General features: G+C 41.3%; 2 protein-coding genes across 2 annotated transcripts; one reads left to right on the forward strand and one right to left on the reverse strand.

The window, feature by feature from the left end:
* The first annotated feature begins 1,129 nt into the window (after nt 1-1,129).
* On the forward strand, nt 1,130-6,000 carry RPS27L (ribosomal protein S27 like). Its single transcript, XM_065641434.1, has 4 exons — nt 1,130-1,209; nt 1,650-1,758; nt 3,640-3,750; nt 4,838-6,000. The coding sequence occupies exons 1-4, from the start codon at nt 1,204-1,206 to the stop codon at nt 4,864-4,866; spliced, it is 255 nt and encodes an 84-aa protein (XP_065497506.1). The 5' UTR covers nt 1,130-1,203; the 3' UTR covers nt 4,867-6,000.
* Nucleotides 5,907-16,445, reverse strand: LACTB (lactamase beta). Its single transcript, XM_065641433.1, has 6 exons — nt 16,154-16,445; nt 15,863-15,929; nt 13,866-14,056; nt 13,160-13,505; nt 11,327-11,492; nt 5,907-9,426 (listed from the first exon to the last, which is right to left on the reverse strand). Exons 1-6 carry the CDS (start codon nt 16,430-16,432, stop codon nt 8,883-8,885), a joined length of 1,593 nt encoding a protein of 530 aa, XP_065497505.1. The 5' UTR covers nt 16,433-16,445; the 3' UTR covers nt 5,907-8,882.
* Between the last annotated feature and the right edge of the window lie 669 nt (nt 16,446-17,114).

Below are 17,114 nucleotides of genomic sequence, written 5' to 3' on the forward strand. Positions count from 1 at the left end.
GAGAGGCCATCCCAGCTTTGAGAACATTGTCGTCAGAAAGATACGCCTCTGTAAAACTTACATCTTCACTTCTGCTCATGGCAAACTTCTAAAATAATTTTTGCTAAATGCGTCAGTTCTCTCTTCAAAAAGGATGTGGCTCAACATGTTGCCACGCTGCCAGTTGTATGTTTTTGGAAGACTTTTCATACTAAGCAATTTTTGTAAGGTCTGTTTGTGCCACTTACTGGACTACTAGTGAATTACACTTTCAAGTGTTACGGGCTTGATTAAATTGAATCTGAGTCTTTACAGATTATATTTGTGATTATTTTTATCGACTCATGGAAAACAAACAAAAAACCACAAACAAACACAACACTCAACATCTTACTAAAAATAAGTAATGAAAAATGTTTTTTTCATTCCAACTATCTGCAATATTTTATTTCTCATAGGTTCTCTAAATTGGTTTAAACACATAAATGATAACTAATGAGTACTTCTGCATTTTTCTGAATGGGGTGGGAAACTGCAAAAGAATATGCACATAGATACAACTTCATGCAATGTGTCATATAGTACTAAATGACAAATGAGTGATGATTTAGTCAGCATCTACTGTAAGAGTAGGTGGGACTTCTAGATTCCATTTATTACTTGAAAATAGTGTCATATATTAATGTGTCAGAGGGAAAAATGAGCAGATTTTTTGAAAAGAGAACTGCAATCATATTAAAGACTCTGCTTAACCAGCTTTTGGGTGCCAGTGAGAGGGAGCACCGTGGTGCCGCCCTACCGTAAACACTGGAAAGGCTGTTGTGGAAAGTCTCTCGCTGTTTTTTCTGTGCGTGCCTCTTGTCTGTGCGAAAGCAGCAGACGCGCTACCGTGAGCTCGCACCAAAGCCCTCTACGGGCAGTTAACCGAACGCGCACTTTCCCTCTACACTAATTGCCCAACCAATTAAAGGTTAACGAATCCAGCTACGTGCAGGGAAACGGCACGATGGCGCTTTCGCAAGTCCTGCAAACAAGGTCCCCGCGAGGGTGGAACTCCAGCACGGCCGCTGGAAGCCCATCAGAAGGCGGCGGCGGCCCCGCTGGCCCCTCCCGGCGCTCCGCCCCGGGACTCAGCACAGCCGCGGCGCCGCGGGGCGCCCAGAGCAGCCCGGGCTGCGCGGCCGCCGGGGGCGGGCGAGGAAGGCGCTGCCCGGAGCGGCGGACATGCCTGTGAGTTGTGCACCGACCGCGCCTCTCCGCGGGGCAGACACCGGGCCGCCGGCCGAGGGCCCGGCCCCGGGGGCCGCTCCCGGCTGACACCTGCCCTGGGGGTTCCCCGGGACAGGAGCCCCCCGGTACCGCGGCCTCCGCAGCGGGGGGAGCGGGGCGGACGCGCCCGGCTGCGGCCGCCGCGCCCCGGCTCCGGCGGGGCGGCTGCCGGCGGGGCGGGGAGCGGCTGCGGGCGCTCCGGTTCCACCGCTGCTCCGGCCAACGCCGGCCGAGCCCCGAGCGGCTCTGGCTGCGCCGCCGCCCCGGCCCCGCGCGGGGTTGGCTCCGGCGCGGCCGCCGCGCCGGGGAGCGGACCGAAGGCGCCTCGGCGGCAGCGGGTCTGTCCGAGCAGCCCGGGCGCCGTTTGACGCGCGGGGCGTTTGTCCTCTTGCCCTCCCCAGCTGGCTAAAGACCTGGTGCACCCCTCCTCGGAGGATGAGAGGAGAAAGCACAAAAAGAAACGTCTCGTGCAGAGCCCCAACTCCTACTTTATGGATGTAAAATGTCCAGGTAAACATTTAAAATGTTTATGTCTTACAGAAGGAGTGAAACTAATTTTGTATGCAGTTCATCTTCATAAAAAGTCTGGGTTTTTTTAATTCTGTATTTTTAAAGCTAAACGTGGTCTATCTGTTCTGTAGAGAAAGTCTGTATATTGCTTTGAGGTTTTTTTAACAATAAAAGTGTTTTCAGCCTTTTTCAAAAGTTAATTTAAACAATCAGCTTTTTTTTTCTTTTCTAGAGGTTTGCATGAGAATTTTTTCTTGTTTTGTTTTTTCCTTCATGAAATCCTGGCATGTAGGGAAAAAACAGCCCCCCAGATATACATGTGTAAGAAATGAGATGAAATGGATGCTTTAAGGCATCCCTGGCACAAGTTTCAAATAGAAAACCACATTGTTTTTCCTCCTATTTTAAGTTGCTTGATTCTGGAAGACAAATCAGAAAAACTTCTCACAAGGATATACGCAGCCATACTGGGACTTCACACAGAAAAACATCTACAACTGCCTTTTTTTGCACATTGCTATTAAGAAGCTGACATCTAACTCACATATACAGGGGTTATATTATAAGGTGTTGCCTGTGTCCGCTTTTCACATATTTTAATTGCTTTGGCTCAGAAACAGCTGTATAACCAATTTATCCTTTGTAAGCTAAAACATGGGACATCCTGGCACAGTTACAGGAGTATGTTCTACCAGCAAACAGCTTCTTTAATCAGCACAGCTACATACATACTGAGGCACAGAAATTCTCAAGCGTGGTGACTTATCTCCTAGAAACTACTGCAGTGTAAGATTAGAGCAGCAAGAAAATCCATAGACTTACTTACAATAGTGATCATGCTGACTAGAAGCAGGGAATTGTTGCTATATTCAGATTTTCTTACTATCTTATTCTTTCTTAGTAGCTTAGGTTTCTAAGAAGCTCCGAGACATTTTCCATCTAAAAGTGAGGTAAATTCATTAAAACTGCTTGAAGTAAAGTCTAGTTACTTTTAAAAACATGGTTGAGGGCAAAGCCACCGATTATTATTTTTTTCTTAAACTTTCTTCAGTGTACATGCATGTATATACTAAGATACATTTAATGTCAACATAGGCCCATAAACCACTTGTTATCTTCATTGATGTTGGATCAATTGGTTATTGAGTTTGAGGGATATACAGAGCAAAGGAGAGGAGTTTCAGCAGTGACAGAGTCCTAAGCATGAGGCACTGAAAATATCAAACAGCTGTAGGCATCGTTCAGTGTTGTTGGAAGTTGCTGCCAAGTTACCGAAATGGATTGGGCTTATTTCCCTGCAAAGTGCTGCTGAAGCCTCTTCTTGCATCTGGAATTAGTGAAATTATTCTGTGCAAGTCTTCTCGTTTGAATATGATGCCAGCTTTACAGAATGCAACCAAGCACATGCCTTATGTGTACCAATTATTAAACAGAAAGCAAACACAGATTTGAACAGCACTGTTTACACTCACAGCTGCCAGGCTTTGCCAACAGCAGTGTTCTACTCTTACAAGTTAAATATTTCTCTAGCTAGATGGGCTCTTCTATTCAGTGCAGACGGCTAATCTAGAACTCCTTGATTTTTTTTGCAGGATACATACAACCAGCAAAACAGGGCTTGTCAGCCATTAGTCTGTGTGGATTTTCGTATGGGGAGTCATAACAGTTTCAGTTAACTAACGTGCTTTCATATGCATGTTAGTAAAAATACTTCAGACCACAATAACAGTGTTTTGCTTTCTTCTACTTGGTATGCTGTGTAATGAAATGTAGATGCATTTTTGGACAAGTGTATTGAGCATATCTGATTCAATTACACATACAATTAAAAAAATCATGGTGGAAATACTCAACAGAAAGTTTAAGAATGCTGTTTTCCAGGATGCTACAAGATCACCACAGTTTTCAGCCATGCTCAGACAGTAGTTCTGTGTGTGGGATGCTCAACTGTCCTGTGTCAGCCGACTGGGGGCAAAGCCAGGCTCACAGAAGGTAAGGGGCAATGCTTAGCAGCCTAAATATTCCACTTATGTAAATGCATTTATGTATTTATAGCCTGCAAATATTTTAGCTTGGATTTTGAAAACTGATATTGGAATGCTTGTTTTGCAAATTGCTTGGAGTTGGCTAGTAAAAACATTGTTAGTGGGCCCTGAATTGCAAATTTTTCTTCAGATTCTTGTTTTTAAATGGTGATACAGGTATGCCAGGTAGCTAAGCAGCTGCATCATGATAAAACATGGTTGATTTCAGGTGCTTTAACTTGTCATTTCCTTTAGCCTATCTGTAATAAAAAAAACCTGTTTAATTCTGAGCTAAGGTTAAAGCCTTAAAAAGCACCATTAAAGGAGTAGGGTACTTTTGCCAGGCCCAAGCGATTCTGTGCCACGGCTAGTCAGTGGTGACTTGCCTGGTTGTTTTTAAGCAGTAGTACTGTAAGGCAGTTCCCTGGCTCAAGTAACATAATCAAAATTTGTTTGTATAAATTATAAGGGAAAAAATAACCACTGATCATTATATACAGATAATTGGTATAGCACTGGTATCTTGAAATGCAACCCAATGTGTGGGGTATATGAAAAACACTGGAAACACTTCAATGTTTAAAAAAAAATTAAGATCAAATCCAGATTTAATTCACATTTTGTTTACAGGACAAAAGGTAAATATATATGTAAATTACATATAGTAGTGCTTATACCATGTGCTACTATATGGACATAGTTCATACGAGGACAGAATACCTGAAGTAAGGCTGTTGAGCAGTTGAAAAGGTAACAACACTCCTAGTAGCTGTTTCAGTTTGGGGTTTATCTCACTAAGGGATGGAACAGTAGACTGAAAATTTTAAAAGGCATCTGGAAGAAAAGAAATTGTACACCTTAGTCTGATGTTAAGCTGAATTATATGACAGCCATGTTGTTCTGGTTGAGTTAGTGCTAAGTCTTCACCTCTTGTGATACATGAAATCTAATTTATTGCATGAGTTTTCCTACTTAGGTTGGGTGGGCGATTTTTCAAGGCAGTCTAACAGTTTAAGGACTATTCATACTTATGTGATTTTTTTTTTTTTCCACAGGCTGTTCATTTAGAAGAAAGCAACACTGAACAGTTCAGGATGTGGTTTTGGATCTGTGTTCCTGAAAGCCTTTCCAGTTTAAAAATGCCTGTTAATACAACAATGTAATTACAATTGATTTGGTAACAATTATGCGCTACTGGTGACTAATGAGCCGGAATCTCTTTTTCAATAAATAATTTGAAGTGCAAGTTTTTCCTGCAAGTTTGCAGGCAATTGGGCTCTCTTTTAATAATTTTAAACAGTGTAATGTTAATTGGGTGGTGTCATTTAATATGAAAACCTTGGGCTTGATGCATCCTTTCCCTCATTAATTAGCAACTACAGCAGTATAATGCACATGGTGACAGAAACTGCTGTAAGAATGCACTTTGTATACTTCATTACTGCAGCTACCCTCACTGCAAGGGTTGCAAAGGCTCGTTGTATTTAAAATAGCTCATTTGCTTTCAACATTGTATTGAGTAACATGGTGATAAATAAAAATACAAAGTTCCTTATGTTCAGCTGTTTTTCTGGAATGCATGGTTTTTTCCTCCCTCAAATCTGGTCTCAGGACTGCATTTGGTATTCTATACTAAGACTTCTATCTATTAAAAAAAAAAAGAAAAAAAGGAATATTTTGCAAAATACCGAAAGCATTCAGTACAGAGAAAGCATATTGGCAGTGTAGATTGCTGACTTGCTGTTTCTTACATAACAGCTGTGAATTGTATCCAGTCACTAAAAAAAACTAGTACAGCAAAACTATGCAAGTTTTCAGTATTAAATACTGACATTAAATAATTACCTTTTTGCAATGAGAAAACAGGTTTTCAGTTAGTTTTTTTAAGCCATCCTTTTCTAAATGGCTGCTAAAAAGTGGGGTTTTTTTTAAAACCATGAGAAAACATTCAAACAAAGTCTTATTTTAATAAACAATATCTCAAGTTATGTATCAACATCTCTTTCAAAATTTCAGGTGTCTTAGTGAGCTAATTATTGTTGGGAACTTCTCTTTAACTTGTATTCTTATGACTTTTAAAACTTGTATGTTTCTAGTCAATAAAACCCCCCGCAAAACCTGATATTGTAATTGGTTGCATTTGCAAGGTAAGTTTTATTTTGGTTAATTCAAACAGTGAACATTTATAATTACCAGATAGAAAAAGTAGATGCTTGGTACAGAAATAGATGCACCAATTTAGTATACATGCCTTTTAAGAAAAGTACAGTTTTATGTCAGTACCATACTGTGTTTTCACAATAAAGTTTCATTTAAGAGCAAATTTATCATGAAAGCTGCTCTTCCTTGACCAGTTTCTCACACTTAATGCCAGTCCATCAAATATCTGATTTCAGAACAGAGATCACAGTCGCAATATTAATTCACTTGTGACCTGAATACATGTGCTAAGGCCAGACTGATTCCTGGTCTCCCGTATCTCTGCCTTCTCTTCCCCCACCATAAACAATAAGAACTCATTATTAAGTAAATACCAAATCAGAGAAAGTCAGTGACCCGCTCTATTCCAGGTACTGGAAGATAAAATTTGTACAGTATGGGAGATGCTATGATGTCTATGTGACAACAGAGGGGTTTTTAAAAGCTTTAAGTTATGTGAGATAAAGAACAAGGTATGCATATAGAAAGTTGGTGGCTAAATGTACTTGATGAGGGGAGTGAGACATTGTCATTAATATCTTGGTGTTAGAAATGCCTTAGACACTTCTTACCATTATTCATAGAATCACAGAATGTCCTGAGTTGAAAGGGACCCACAAGGATCATCGAGTCCAAATCCTGTCCCTGCATACAACAACCCCAAACACTTCCATACATACTTCGAATATTTACATTTATTAGTTTGGTCATGTGCAGCCATGCATAATGGTAAACCTGTGCCTTCTACATTCTGAATCTTTTGTCTAAATCCAAAGACAATGGTGTGCAAAACTTGTCTTCTCTCAAGTACGCAAAACAGTTTTCAAGAACAATAAATACCATCTGCAAAACAGATGCGCATCACACAAGAAAAGCATAAGTCCTAAAATAACAGTTACTTTCCAGATTTTCTATATTTAAAGCATCGTATTTGGTCTACTTCTATTCATGTATTCTTCAACATGAAAACAACTCAGACCTACTTACTCCAGTTCCCTGTGTAAAACGGGCAATGACTTCTGCAGCTGCACGTTTACCCAGCTCATAGGTGCTCATGACTGAAGAAAAAAAGAACGTCGCTACTGCAGAAGATGCTCACCAACCTCCAGTACTTCTGTATTGGAACTGTCAAACAATATCAAAGACTTCAGTGGAAGAGCAGATAATTTATTGCCCAACTAAATGGAAGTTTCTTCAGAAAGGTTCTCTCTTGTCTCTACTGATTTTATATTACTGAGATAAATACAACCCATTACTAATGAATAAAAAAGTGCAGTTTCGGCGAGTGGGCCATAAAACCCAAGCGGATAGTTTAAGTGTAAGCTTTTACTGTTTAAAGGCACAAGAACGATTATAATTATGAAGAGGAGTCAACAAGTCCTACTGGCTTCAACTAAAAATGTAGGTAAAACACTGACGCCTCAAAATGTTCAATTTCCTGGTTTGCCAGTCTTGGGCAATAAATGTTATCATGGGCGTGCTGCTAACAGAGGTGACACTGTGTTGTTTCATCACAGGGCAGGTAACGACTATCAGGTTAATGCTAAAAGCAATAACTTATGGAAAAGGCAGGTAAGTCTGTCTCCTGTTAGCTGTTATCTTAAGACATCTTGCTCCTTACACGCAGAGAAGCAGAGCTGCTAAACACTGCAGGGACAGAAGTATTACATTCAAACCTCTCCTGAAGGTTATTCTGGTTTGTCTCAGCCTGGAAATACTGTCTGATGTAACTGCAGGGGAAGTGTGAGGTGGGGGTAGATCTTGGAGATCTTCCATGCCATTATGGAATATATAAAAGTAACATATTCAGGTGTCATTGTATTCCTATAGTAAAATTGAAGACTAGAAACTGCTTCTTTGCAACTCACAATTTCTTGTTCAACCATGTACAAAAGTAACTCTTTGAGGCAGGTCTCCAAACGGAAAAAAAGGATGGTTTTCCAAAAAACCTCTAAAAGTCTGTGAGACTTCTACTACAAGCTTCAAGAATGGGCTTTAAATTTTATTGAGTTCCTAATTCCTATACCTAAAGGAATATCTGCATTGCAGAATACAGTGCCATTTCTGGCTACCAAAGGTAGCAAGTGTGTCATTCAAAACCAGTAAGACAGTCTGACAGCTCACCATGTGCTATTCGGGCATATTCAACTGTGGAAATAAAATGCTTATTCCACAGAAAACTAGGTTCATACATTCTCTGTGTCCAATAAAAATGGAAGAGAGGATATCTAAGTAACAATAAGATTTTTACTTACATGACTCTAGCTTCATTCTTTTCTAATTCTTAACAATCCACAGCTCTGACAAAAGGATACTTCTGGTATGAATCTGCATTCTGGAGGTAGCTTCAAGATTTGGGTTTTGTTGGGGTTTTTTCGCTTTTTAAGCAAATGAGCACTATGTGAAAATATTAAAATCAACAGTAAAACCATTTTTCTTTGAAAAGTAATACTGAACAGTTTTGGCAGACTGGAACTGTGAGAGTAACAAATTACGTCTTTGTGTGCTCAAATCAAGATATGAAATTTCTCAAAAGTTTAACATTCAAGGTAGATAATTTGTTGCTGTACTTCTCAGTGCAAGAAACTAATGCCTTTTTTTTTTTTCTTTTTAATCTTGGTCAAGTGCTTGACTGGATGAGAAAAGAAGCCGGCTAAAGTAATGATGATTTACACAGGTGTTACAGGAAGTCAAATTTGACTGTTACATTCTCTTTTTCTGTATGTTAGAAACTTCCCTGAGAGATGAATTCCAGCTACACATAAGTTTAGCACCACTAGCAGAAGTTAAGTGAATTCTGGATGCTTTTTCTTCACGTTTTAGTGAACTTAAAGTCCAATTTCTTCTCCTTTTTTTTGTCGTGTTTCAGCACAGTGAGTTCAGTTACTCGTATCTCTTTTTTTAATCTATATATTGTGCCCACTTTTCTTTATCAAATTCCCTTGCAATCTTTAAGGCAGTGCTGTTGAGCGAAACTGATTGCATGTTACAGATAATACTAACAATTACTCCTCTGGGTGGTGCCACTAGCCCAGAACCTACAGCTTCCGAGTCCAGCTCTTCAGGAAGAATGAGGAGAACACTGCTTGCCCCCACTGCACCGCCCGTGTGAGACGCGTAGTGTCTCTGCTGCCTGCAACAGCCACATTGCTGTTTTTTCTCTACAACAGCCCAAGCCATTGCGTATTTACCGTCCCCGTCCCATGACACTTCTGTTTTTGGCACTGGGGTCCACATCATTGCAACTGTGTCTGGTTTGAGGTACCCTGGAAGAAGTTTGCCATTCGTGCTTTTAAATTGTCCGGCTTGATAGCTGTATAACAAGGCATTTCCAAATTTCAGAAGGTCACCTACTGACGACAGAAAGCCACCACCAGCCCACTTGTACGAGTTGTCCACATACGGTGCGTTTACCAGCCGTCCCTTTTTGTTGTAAACGTAACACCTAGGATTCAATAAAATTCAACTTGTCATTCTCAGATAGTATGCACAATTATTTTAAGCTGCCCTACCTTAAAAGAGCAAACTGAACATGTATTAGCTTGTTCTTGTGAAACTTCAGAAGTTCTTAAAATGTATTTTCCTTAAATATATTTCTTGCAGAAAAATCAACTAGAAATTCAGACAAGAAAACAAAAATGAAGGTGACTTCTTAGGTTAGAAGCTTAGTTTCAATAAAAGTACTAAGCCTTCTACTTAGGATATAGTAAGAATAAAGGCAATATACAAATAAGAGATGTAACAGAAATCTATAGGTCAGCCAGCACAGGATTTTTATTAAATCCCTGTACTAGATTTAAAGTGTTTTAAGAAACAGGAATCCTACAACTACCCCATGACTATCAGACACTGAGCTGAAATTTCACTGAGGTCTTAGGTGACTGCTCTGAGACAGTAGTTTCCACTTAGGATTGATTTCCCCACACTGCCCCATTACAGTTGCCATATGCTACAAAAACTGAATATTCTGGAACTACTAAGAAAAGTGAGAAGCATGAAAGTCTTGCAAAACCCGTGACTGAAATACAAATTAGAAACTACCAACCAGAATTGCAGAAAGAACTATCAGGAACAACACAACACGAGTGCAGGCTGAATGACGCTTTTGAAAATAGAATGTTGAATAACTATACAATCTGATGAATTTCAACCTTTGGCCTTTAGGCTGGTGACAGGGGGAAGCGGGGCAGGGCAAGCCTATTATCAAACAGTACAGAGATACACTCCACATCCAGTCCGCACTTACATTGGAAAACTTCTAGGGAACTTCTGAAAGCCATAATACTGAAAATCAGAGGTTGAAGCAAAGGAAGAGAGACGAATGGCCCAAGACCGCTATCAGCTCTGCCAGTGACTTTATTATCTTGGTGTCCCTGCGGTCATTTTTTTGATCACAATAAAAACTGTTACAAAGATGCTGAAATGCTTGACTAACGCCTCCAAAAGATCTAGAACATGATTTTTCAAACATTTCCATGTCCGTGAAATATAGTATAAGCAAACAATTGAACAAAACACAACGTGTCAATCTGTTCTAGTTTGAGGCACCAAGCTGGCTGCTTGTGGAAGCAAAACCACCTCATTAGCATCTTAGTTTTGGTTAACAATGAGCAGCCCATAAAAAGACCCCTAAAACAGTGTCTGTCCCAATTCTTTCATCCCTACCATATTTCTGTTTATAAATGGTTTAACATACACACATATTTTTAAAAGAACTTGACTGTCAAGCTTGATAATTGATGAGAACATCACCAGCATCCAGATCTACAGCCAGAAGAGCCTCTGAAAATTTGCAAGCAAAATAAATACCAGCACAAAGCATCTCAGAATACAGAGCAAAGCTATCCCTAAAACATTACAAACTGCTTTGTATGTCTGTACATGTACACACACACTTCAAATATACACTTACACGTAAGTACTATAAACCCTGGATTCAACATGATCACGAACGTTTTCATTCTTTGAGAGCATTTTAGAAGCCATAATTTTAAAAAGTTTGAGTGTCATTTTCACAGATTTCTCCATAACCTGCTTTTGTGATTCAGTTACAACTCTTCTGAAAAATAAATGCAAACTTCAGAGTCACCCAAGCCACTCCCCCCTCCATATATACTCTTATAACAGGAAATACTTCTTTCCTATTCTGTAATTTTACATGCTAATTAAAGAACCAATACCATACTCCTGACACAAAATCAGTTACGTGACTAACTTTGAAATAACAGAAGCCACTTCATTCAAAAGCCTGAAAAAAACCTGACACATTTTTAATTTAGCTGGCTTAGCAAAGATAGAAAGAGCAACAAGTGTCGGGGCAAAAAAAAAGCTTCATCCTTATTTACCTTGCTCTGTTATATATCATTGCTTCATTGTCATCGAGTACAGTTGATAGCATATCCAAATCACGAAACATTTTTAGCATATAATCTGTAAATTTTTGTCCTGAAACTCTCTCCACAATAGCGCTCAGAAGAGTAAAGCCATATGTTGAATACAAGAACTGACTACCTTGAAGAAACACAAAGAGAAAGGGGGGGAAAAAAAAAGTTAGCTGCATGATGCTTACATGGAATCTGAAGGATAACATTTAAGTAATCACATGTGCAAACAAAACCATATATACAATGAACAATCAATTAAAAGACTCTCCCGTCACCCCCACATCAATATGATGTGGATCACAAGCTTACGATGCCGGGCCCTGGGAACACACACGGGCACTTGCTACGTGCTGGCAGCTCTGAGAACAGCGCTGGAGAACTTTCAGGGATCTGCACGCACGGCCGGGCTTCACGCCAAGATGTGAAGACTGACGTTTAACATCCTTCGCACAAGATTTACCACACTGGCTCTAACAATAATGTCTAGATTTGGAAAGCTGAAGCAAACCACAAAACTACTTCTTAAAAGATGCTCACCTACTGTGACTGGTTTGTGTGTCTATACCCTAGAGACAGAAAGATCAGGGTAGCACTCACTTGAGGTTTTCAAAGGTCTTGATCACTTTTACCAGTGTTTCTAGTTCTAGTTTTCTAGCTCTAGAATATCCTGAAAAATTACATGAACGCTAACATGCATATTATTTAAGATTATAAAATTTATTTACAAAACAGTGTTTCATTTTCTCAACTATCATCCTTGCACTAATGTTTTTTATGAAACATCTACATATCAAGCAACTGCTGAACTGCCTACAGTCGAGACAGATTTCTTACTCGAAGTGGATCCTAGAGCTCTCCGAGATGGTAAGTGGCTAACTTCTCCACCTTCCTACCTCTCTGCCCTTAAATGCACATTATTTACTGTTTATCAGCAATGCGTATCATTTCCCTGTTAACCTAACTCATTTAGAACTTACACCTGAAGTTCCACAAAGTCCTCACTAGAATTAACTTAAATAATTCTAACAATAAATAACCTCAACAATTCTGTGATTCTGTGGCCTTCCTGTAGAATTCTTAAGTTCTGGTTTAGCGCCTCACTAAAATTTTTTGCTTTTAGTTCATACCTAGAAGGCCCAGAGCATGAACACAGCAAGTTGGTATCTGCTCACAAAATACTTTGTAGATACAAATTTGTTACCAAACTTATAACCTGCTTTAGCATTTATAAATGCAATAACTGGTACATTTCATAGCACTTACTGCACTACTTAGAGCTCCTAGAAGAAAAGTCTTATTTCTACCTGAGGTTTCACTTTCCCTGCTCTCCTGCATTAACTCTTCGCATTAACTTTTAAGTCACATTTTGAACCTGCTGGATTATGGTGCAGATACACCATTAGAAGGTATCCACACAAGCATAATTCTTCAAATCGGTAGACTGGTAAATATATCTATACAAGACTGTTATCTAAAATCAAACTGATAAAATCCTGATCGGTTCAGCCTTCAAAAGTTACCTCAGATTTAAGACAATTACATCACCAGATGCTTCGTGCAGAACAGCCTCAATACTTCTCTGTTGAGCTTTTAACAGGGCACAAGAAGTAAAAAAAAAAAAAAAAAAAAAAAAAAAAAAAAAAAAAAAAAAAGTTGGGGGTTGGAGCAGAACAAAAGGAAAACCCCACACAAACACTCCTTACTGGACTCTACTACCCTCATTGCATGTAAAATTATTTGAAAGAAAAATTTCACCAGAAAAGCATATTTTGGTCCAAATGAATAGAAACTCACCTGGTTTAAAGAATAAAGGATCATTTTTAAATATCTTCAGTGATTCAAACACACTTTCAAATTTTTCCTTCAAATAATACTCTTCTTGTTCAAATTCCTTGTCTTTCCCGCCGGGTTTTGAATTTCGGCTTTTTACCTCACCTTCATGTTCTTTCCTCAGTTTGGCAGAATCAGTCTTTTCAATCTCTTTGCCCTCCTTTTCTTTTTGTTCTTTATCCTTATAGGGTTTTGTTTGCTTAAACGCTCTGTTTGCCTTTTCTTTTTCTTCCTTGACTTTTGTAATATCTTTTTCATAGTGACGAATCCCACTCAAGTGTGAAACTAACAGTCTTGTAGTAATAGCGACCTGGGTAGAAAAGGACAATATTTAAATGTGAGCTCTCCTCATTAAAAATGTTAGTGTCACACACTAAATCACTACAAAAGTAAAATTCAACACAACAAGGAACAAAGATATAAGACCTTTTAAATACCATATATTAAATACAGTTAAAATACATACGTATGTGCACATTACACACTTGATATAAAACTGAAGATCCTAATTTCCAGTGTTGCTATATTGAGCAGCAAACGTCAGTACTTGTCTAAATGATTTTTGGTGGTTTACAGGACTAGGTCCAGATACAGGCACCTGTACACACGTGGCTGTGCAATGACAGTAACAAAAATCCAACAAAAGTGTTACTAATAAGCAGTTGCATACCTTTTCACCCTCATAGACTTTTTCTGGAAATTCAGGGACATATTTCTGCACTGGAGCATCTAAATCCAGTTTCCCTTCTTCCCACAGTTTAGCAACAGCCATCATTGTAAGACACTTGCTAATACTGGCAATTCGCATGATCGTCTCCGGCTTACATACCACACGATTCTCTACATCAGCATAACCCAAACCTTTAAGAAAATAAAAACACTGTCATAAATATTTTTGCATAGGTACATGATGAATTAATTATTTGCAATGAATTAGATTTACTGGCTCCTTAAAATGTTTTTCCTCTAGCTAAACTGGAACATGAAGCACTGGACTATCCTGCTCCTCCTTCAATTAAGTTGATAACATTTTAATGTAGTAGGAACAGTTAATCAAATCCCACTGTATTGGCCAATGGCATCCCAAGTTACTGATTAAGACTACAAAACAAATCTAATGATGGAAGATTAAGCCAAAATTTACACTCCTGAGGTCAAATATTCAGTGTAGAAAAACTAAAAGAGACCAAAGTCCAGACTGTAAAATAACTGACCACCAGTCATAAATACTCCTTTTTACTGTTCTGAATTAATGGTTGAAACAGTAAAGGGTCTTATTTTATCAATACAGAAACTGAAAAAGGAAATCACAAATTCACAGCAATTCCTAAGCTGTAAAGCTTCACAGAATAGTGCTGTTATACACTATGTTTCAACATCACCCAGCACGACTTCAGTTAGAAGACAGTGTTTCCCTATGTAACCAACCCACAAGTCAGGTAGCAAGAACTGGAATTAATAAAGCATTATCAAGCTCCCATGCCAGTCTTCACTTTGAGCTAGGTCTGAAGAAACTGTGCAAGTGATGTTGCAGCATAAAAAGCAACGAAATGCAGTAATGACATATTTGCAGTCTTCAGCACAAGCAAGGCCTGCAAGCAATGCACGTCTGTCTAATAATTAGGAACTACTCAAAAAAAAACCCCCACAACCAATATAAACAACTTGCCAAAATACAAGAAATAAAACTGATGACATGTCAGTCACCCAAGGCCCTTTCTTTTACATCAAGTAGCTACTCAAATAGCTATCTGATTTGAGAAAGTTTGTGATTAAGTTTCTAGCACAATTTTCTTATTGGGCCACGTTACAAAAGGTACCAGAGGCTCTCCAACTCACTTTTGACATGATGAAAGAGAAACCAAAGCCCATAGTCAGCTCCATATATATATAGAAGTTAACGCAACAACAGACTGTCAGAAGAAAGTTCGTAACAATCTTACAAAGATTTTTTTTTAAAATTCTATAACACATTAATGAAATATGTTGCCATTTACTACTACCATTCAAATTGTGTAAAAACCCCAAAGACATTATTAAAGTGTTTCTGAAAAGAGACACAGTTTGGTGGTGGGGTTTGTTTGTTTTTTAATAAACATGAAATGTCTATATGATAGGAGCAGTACCAACAGACTCTATTTAAAACGAAACCGTGTAACCAGAAAAATCATTTGTAGTTTCTGGAAGGACAACATCTGTTGAAACTCAGTACCTTCCCAGCAAAACCCTGCACCTCAGCCCACGAGTGGGAGACAGATCACCAAATGGGAGCAATTCTCGCTGTGACTGCGCAGGAGTTTCTGGGGGAGAGCAGCTCTTTCCCTCCCATGCACGTTTCTACCAGACCGCGGTACGGCTGTATGCCTGGAGCGCAAGGACGCTCAAAGACTGATCTGGCAAACTAATGGAAGGCAGGTTCTTAGATGTAACTGTTGAGGTGTGACAGCACATTCGGAAAGTTAATAAACTATCGAGTCCTGGAAATTATTGAAGTTTACCAAGGAAAGTATCACTTTGTACTCCCTCGGCACCTGTTTCTGGCCACTGTCCGGAGATGGGACATCAAGTGGATAAAATTGCAGCCCGATCGGTGTGTCTGAACTGTGCATTTTTAAAACATTCATCGCTTACCAACAGCATGTATAACTACTGCCCCCGTATACCGACCTTCTGACCAGACCTCCTTTCCATCTACAGAAACTCCAACCAGTATGCCCGGGACTCCCGCTTCATCCTGAGAAAAACAGACGAGAGACGTGAAGAAGGCTCTTTACAGTCAAACCCCACCGGCTGGCGAACGCCAAACCCGCAGCAGCAGCACGGCACCCGGGCCGGCCCGCCGCCTCCCCACCGCACCCGGGCCCGAAAACCGCTCCCCCCGGGCCTGAGCGGGACCCCCGCAGCGGCGGCGAAGCCCCCGGGCACGGGCCTGCGGCCCGCTCCCCTCCCGCCCCGCACCTTCACCCGCCGCAGCAGGTCCCGGCTCCTCTCGACGGCCGCGCCGAAGTCCCGGGCGGGCGGCAGCGGACTCGCCTTCGCCTCCTGCCCGCCCTCAGCCTCGCAGCCCGCCGCCGCGGGCGCCTTCACCCCCAGCGCCAGCCCCAGCGCCAGCCCCCAGCCCCAGGGCCGCGCCCCGGCACCGCCGCCCCCCGGCCGGGGCGCCCAGAGCCGCCCGGGGGGCGCCCAGAGCCGCCCGGGGGCCGCCCGCAGCCGCAGCGCCCGCGCCAGCCCGGCCATGGCGGCTGCTCGGCCCCGCCGCCCGCCTGCCCGCCAGGCAGCGCCAGCCGCTCCCGAGCGCTCGCTCGGCCGATCTCCGAGCGCATCGAGCGAGGGCAGCCGCCGGTTCGTTTCTTGTTTTGTTTTGTTTTAATAAACACGAAACGTGTGCATGATATGAGCAGTACCAACAGACTCTATTTAAAACTGAAGCGTGTAACCAGAAAAATCACGTGTAGTTTCTGGAAGGACAACACCTGTTGAAACTCGGTACCTTCCCAGCAAAACCCTGCACCTCGGCCCGCGAGCGGGACACAGGGCACCAAACGGGAGCAATGCTCGCTGTGGCTGCGCAGGAGTTTCTGGGGGAGAGCAGCTCTTTCCCTCCTGCACACGCTTCTACCAGACCGCGGTACGGCTGTATGCCTGGAGCGCAAGGACGTTCAAAGACTGATCTGGCAAACTAATGGAAGGCAGGTTCTCACACGTAGCTGTCGAGGTGCGATAGCACGGGCAGGGCCCGGCGCAGACAGGCAGGGCCCCGGGGCAGAGACGGGCAGGCCGCACGGGCCGCGCTCCCCCGCGGGCCGGGCTCGGGCAGCCGCCACGACATTTCGGTGTTTTTCTAATCACTCTTGTGGTTCTTGTTCCGGATTTCAGACCGCCCGGTCCGACAGTGCAAAGGGGAGCATGGGAGGGACCC

Source organism: Caloenas nicobarica, chromosome 10 (genome assembly GCF_036013445.1).
Source record: "Caloenas nicobarica isolate bCalNic1 chromosome 10, bCalNic1.hap1, whole genome shotgun sequence".
NCBI classification, from domain to species: domain Eukaryota; kingdom Metazoa; phylum Chordata; class Aves; order Columbiformes; family Columbidae; genus Caloenas; species Caloenas nicobarica.

Excerpts from the sequence above, each read along its gene's own strand:
- RPS27L (XM_065641434.1), top strand. Across the intron at positions 1,759-3,639 it reads TATGGATGTAAAATGTCCAG|GATGCTACAAGATCACCACA; the intron begins GTAAACATTTAA and ends GCTGTTTTCCAG. Across the intron at positions 3,751-4,837 it reads CAAAGCCAGGCTCACAGAAG|GCTGTTCATTTAGAAGAAAG; the intron begins GTAAGGGGCAAT and ends TTTTTTCCACAG.
- LACTB (XM_065641433.1), bottom strand. The coding sequence starts at position 16,432 with ATGGCCGGGCTGGCGCGGGCGCTGCGGCTGCGGGCGGCCCCCGGGCGG. Across the intron at positions 11,493-13,159 it reads TCCTTTATTCTTTAAACCAG|GTAGTCAGTTCTTGTATTCA; the intron begins GTGAGTTTCTAT and ends TGTTTCTTCAAG. Across the intron at positions 9,427-11,326 it reads ATGATATATAACAGAGCAAG|GTGTTACGTTTACAACAAAA; the intron begins GTAAATAAGGAT and ends ATTGAATCCTAG.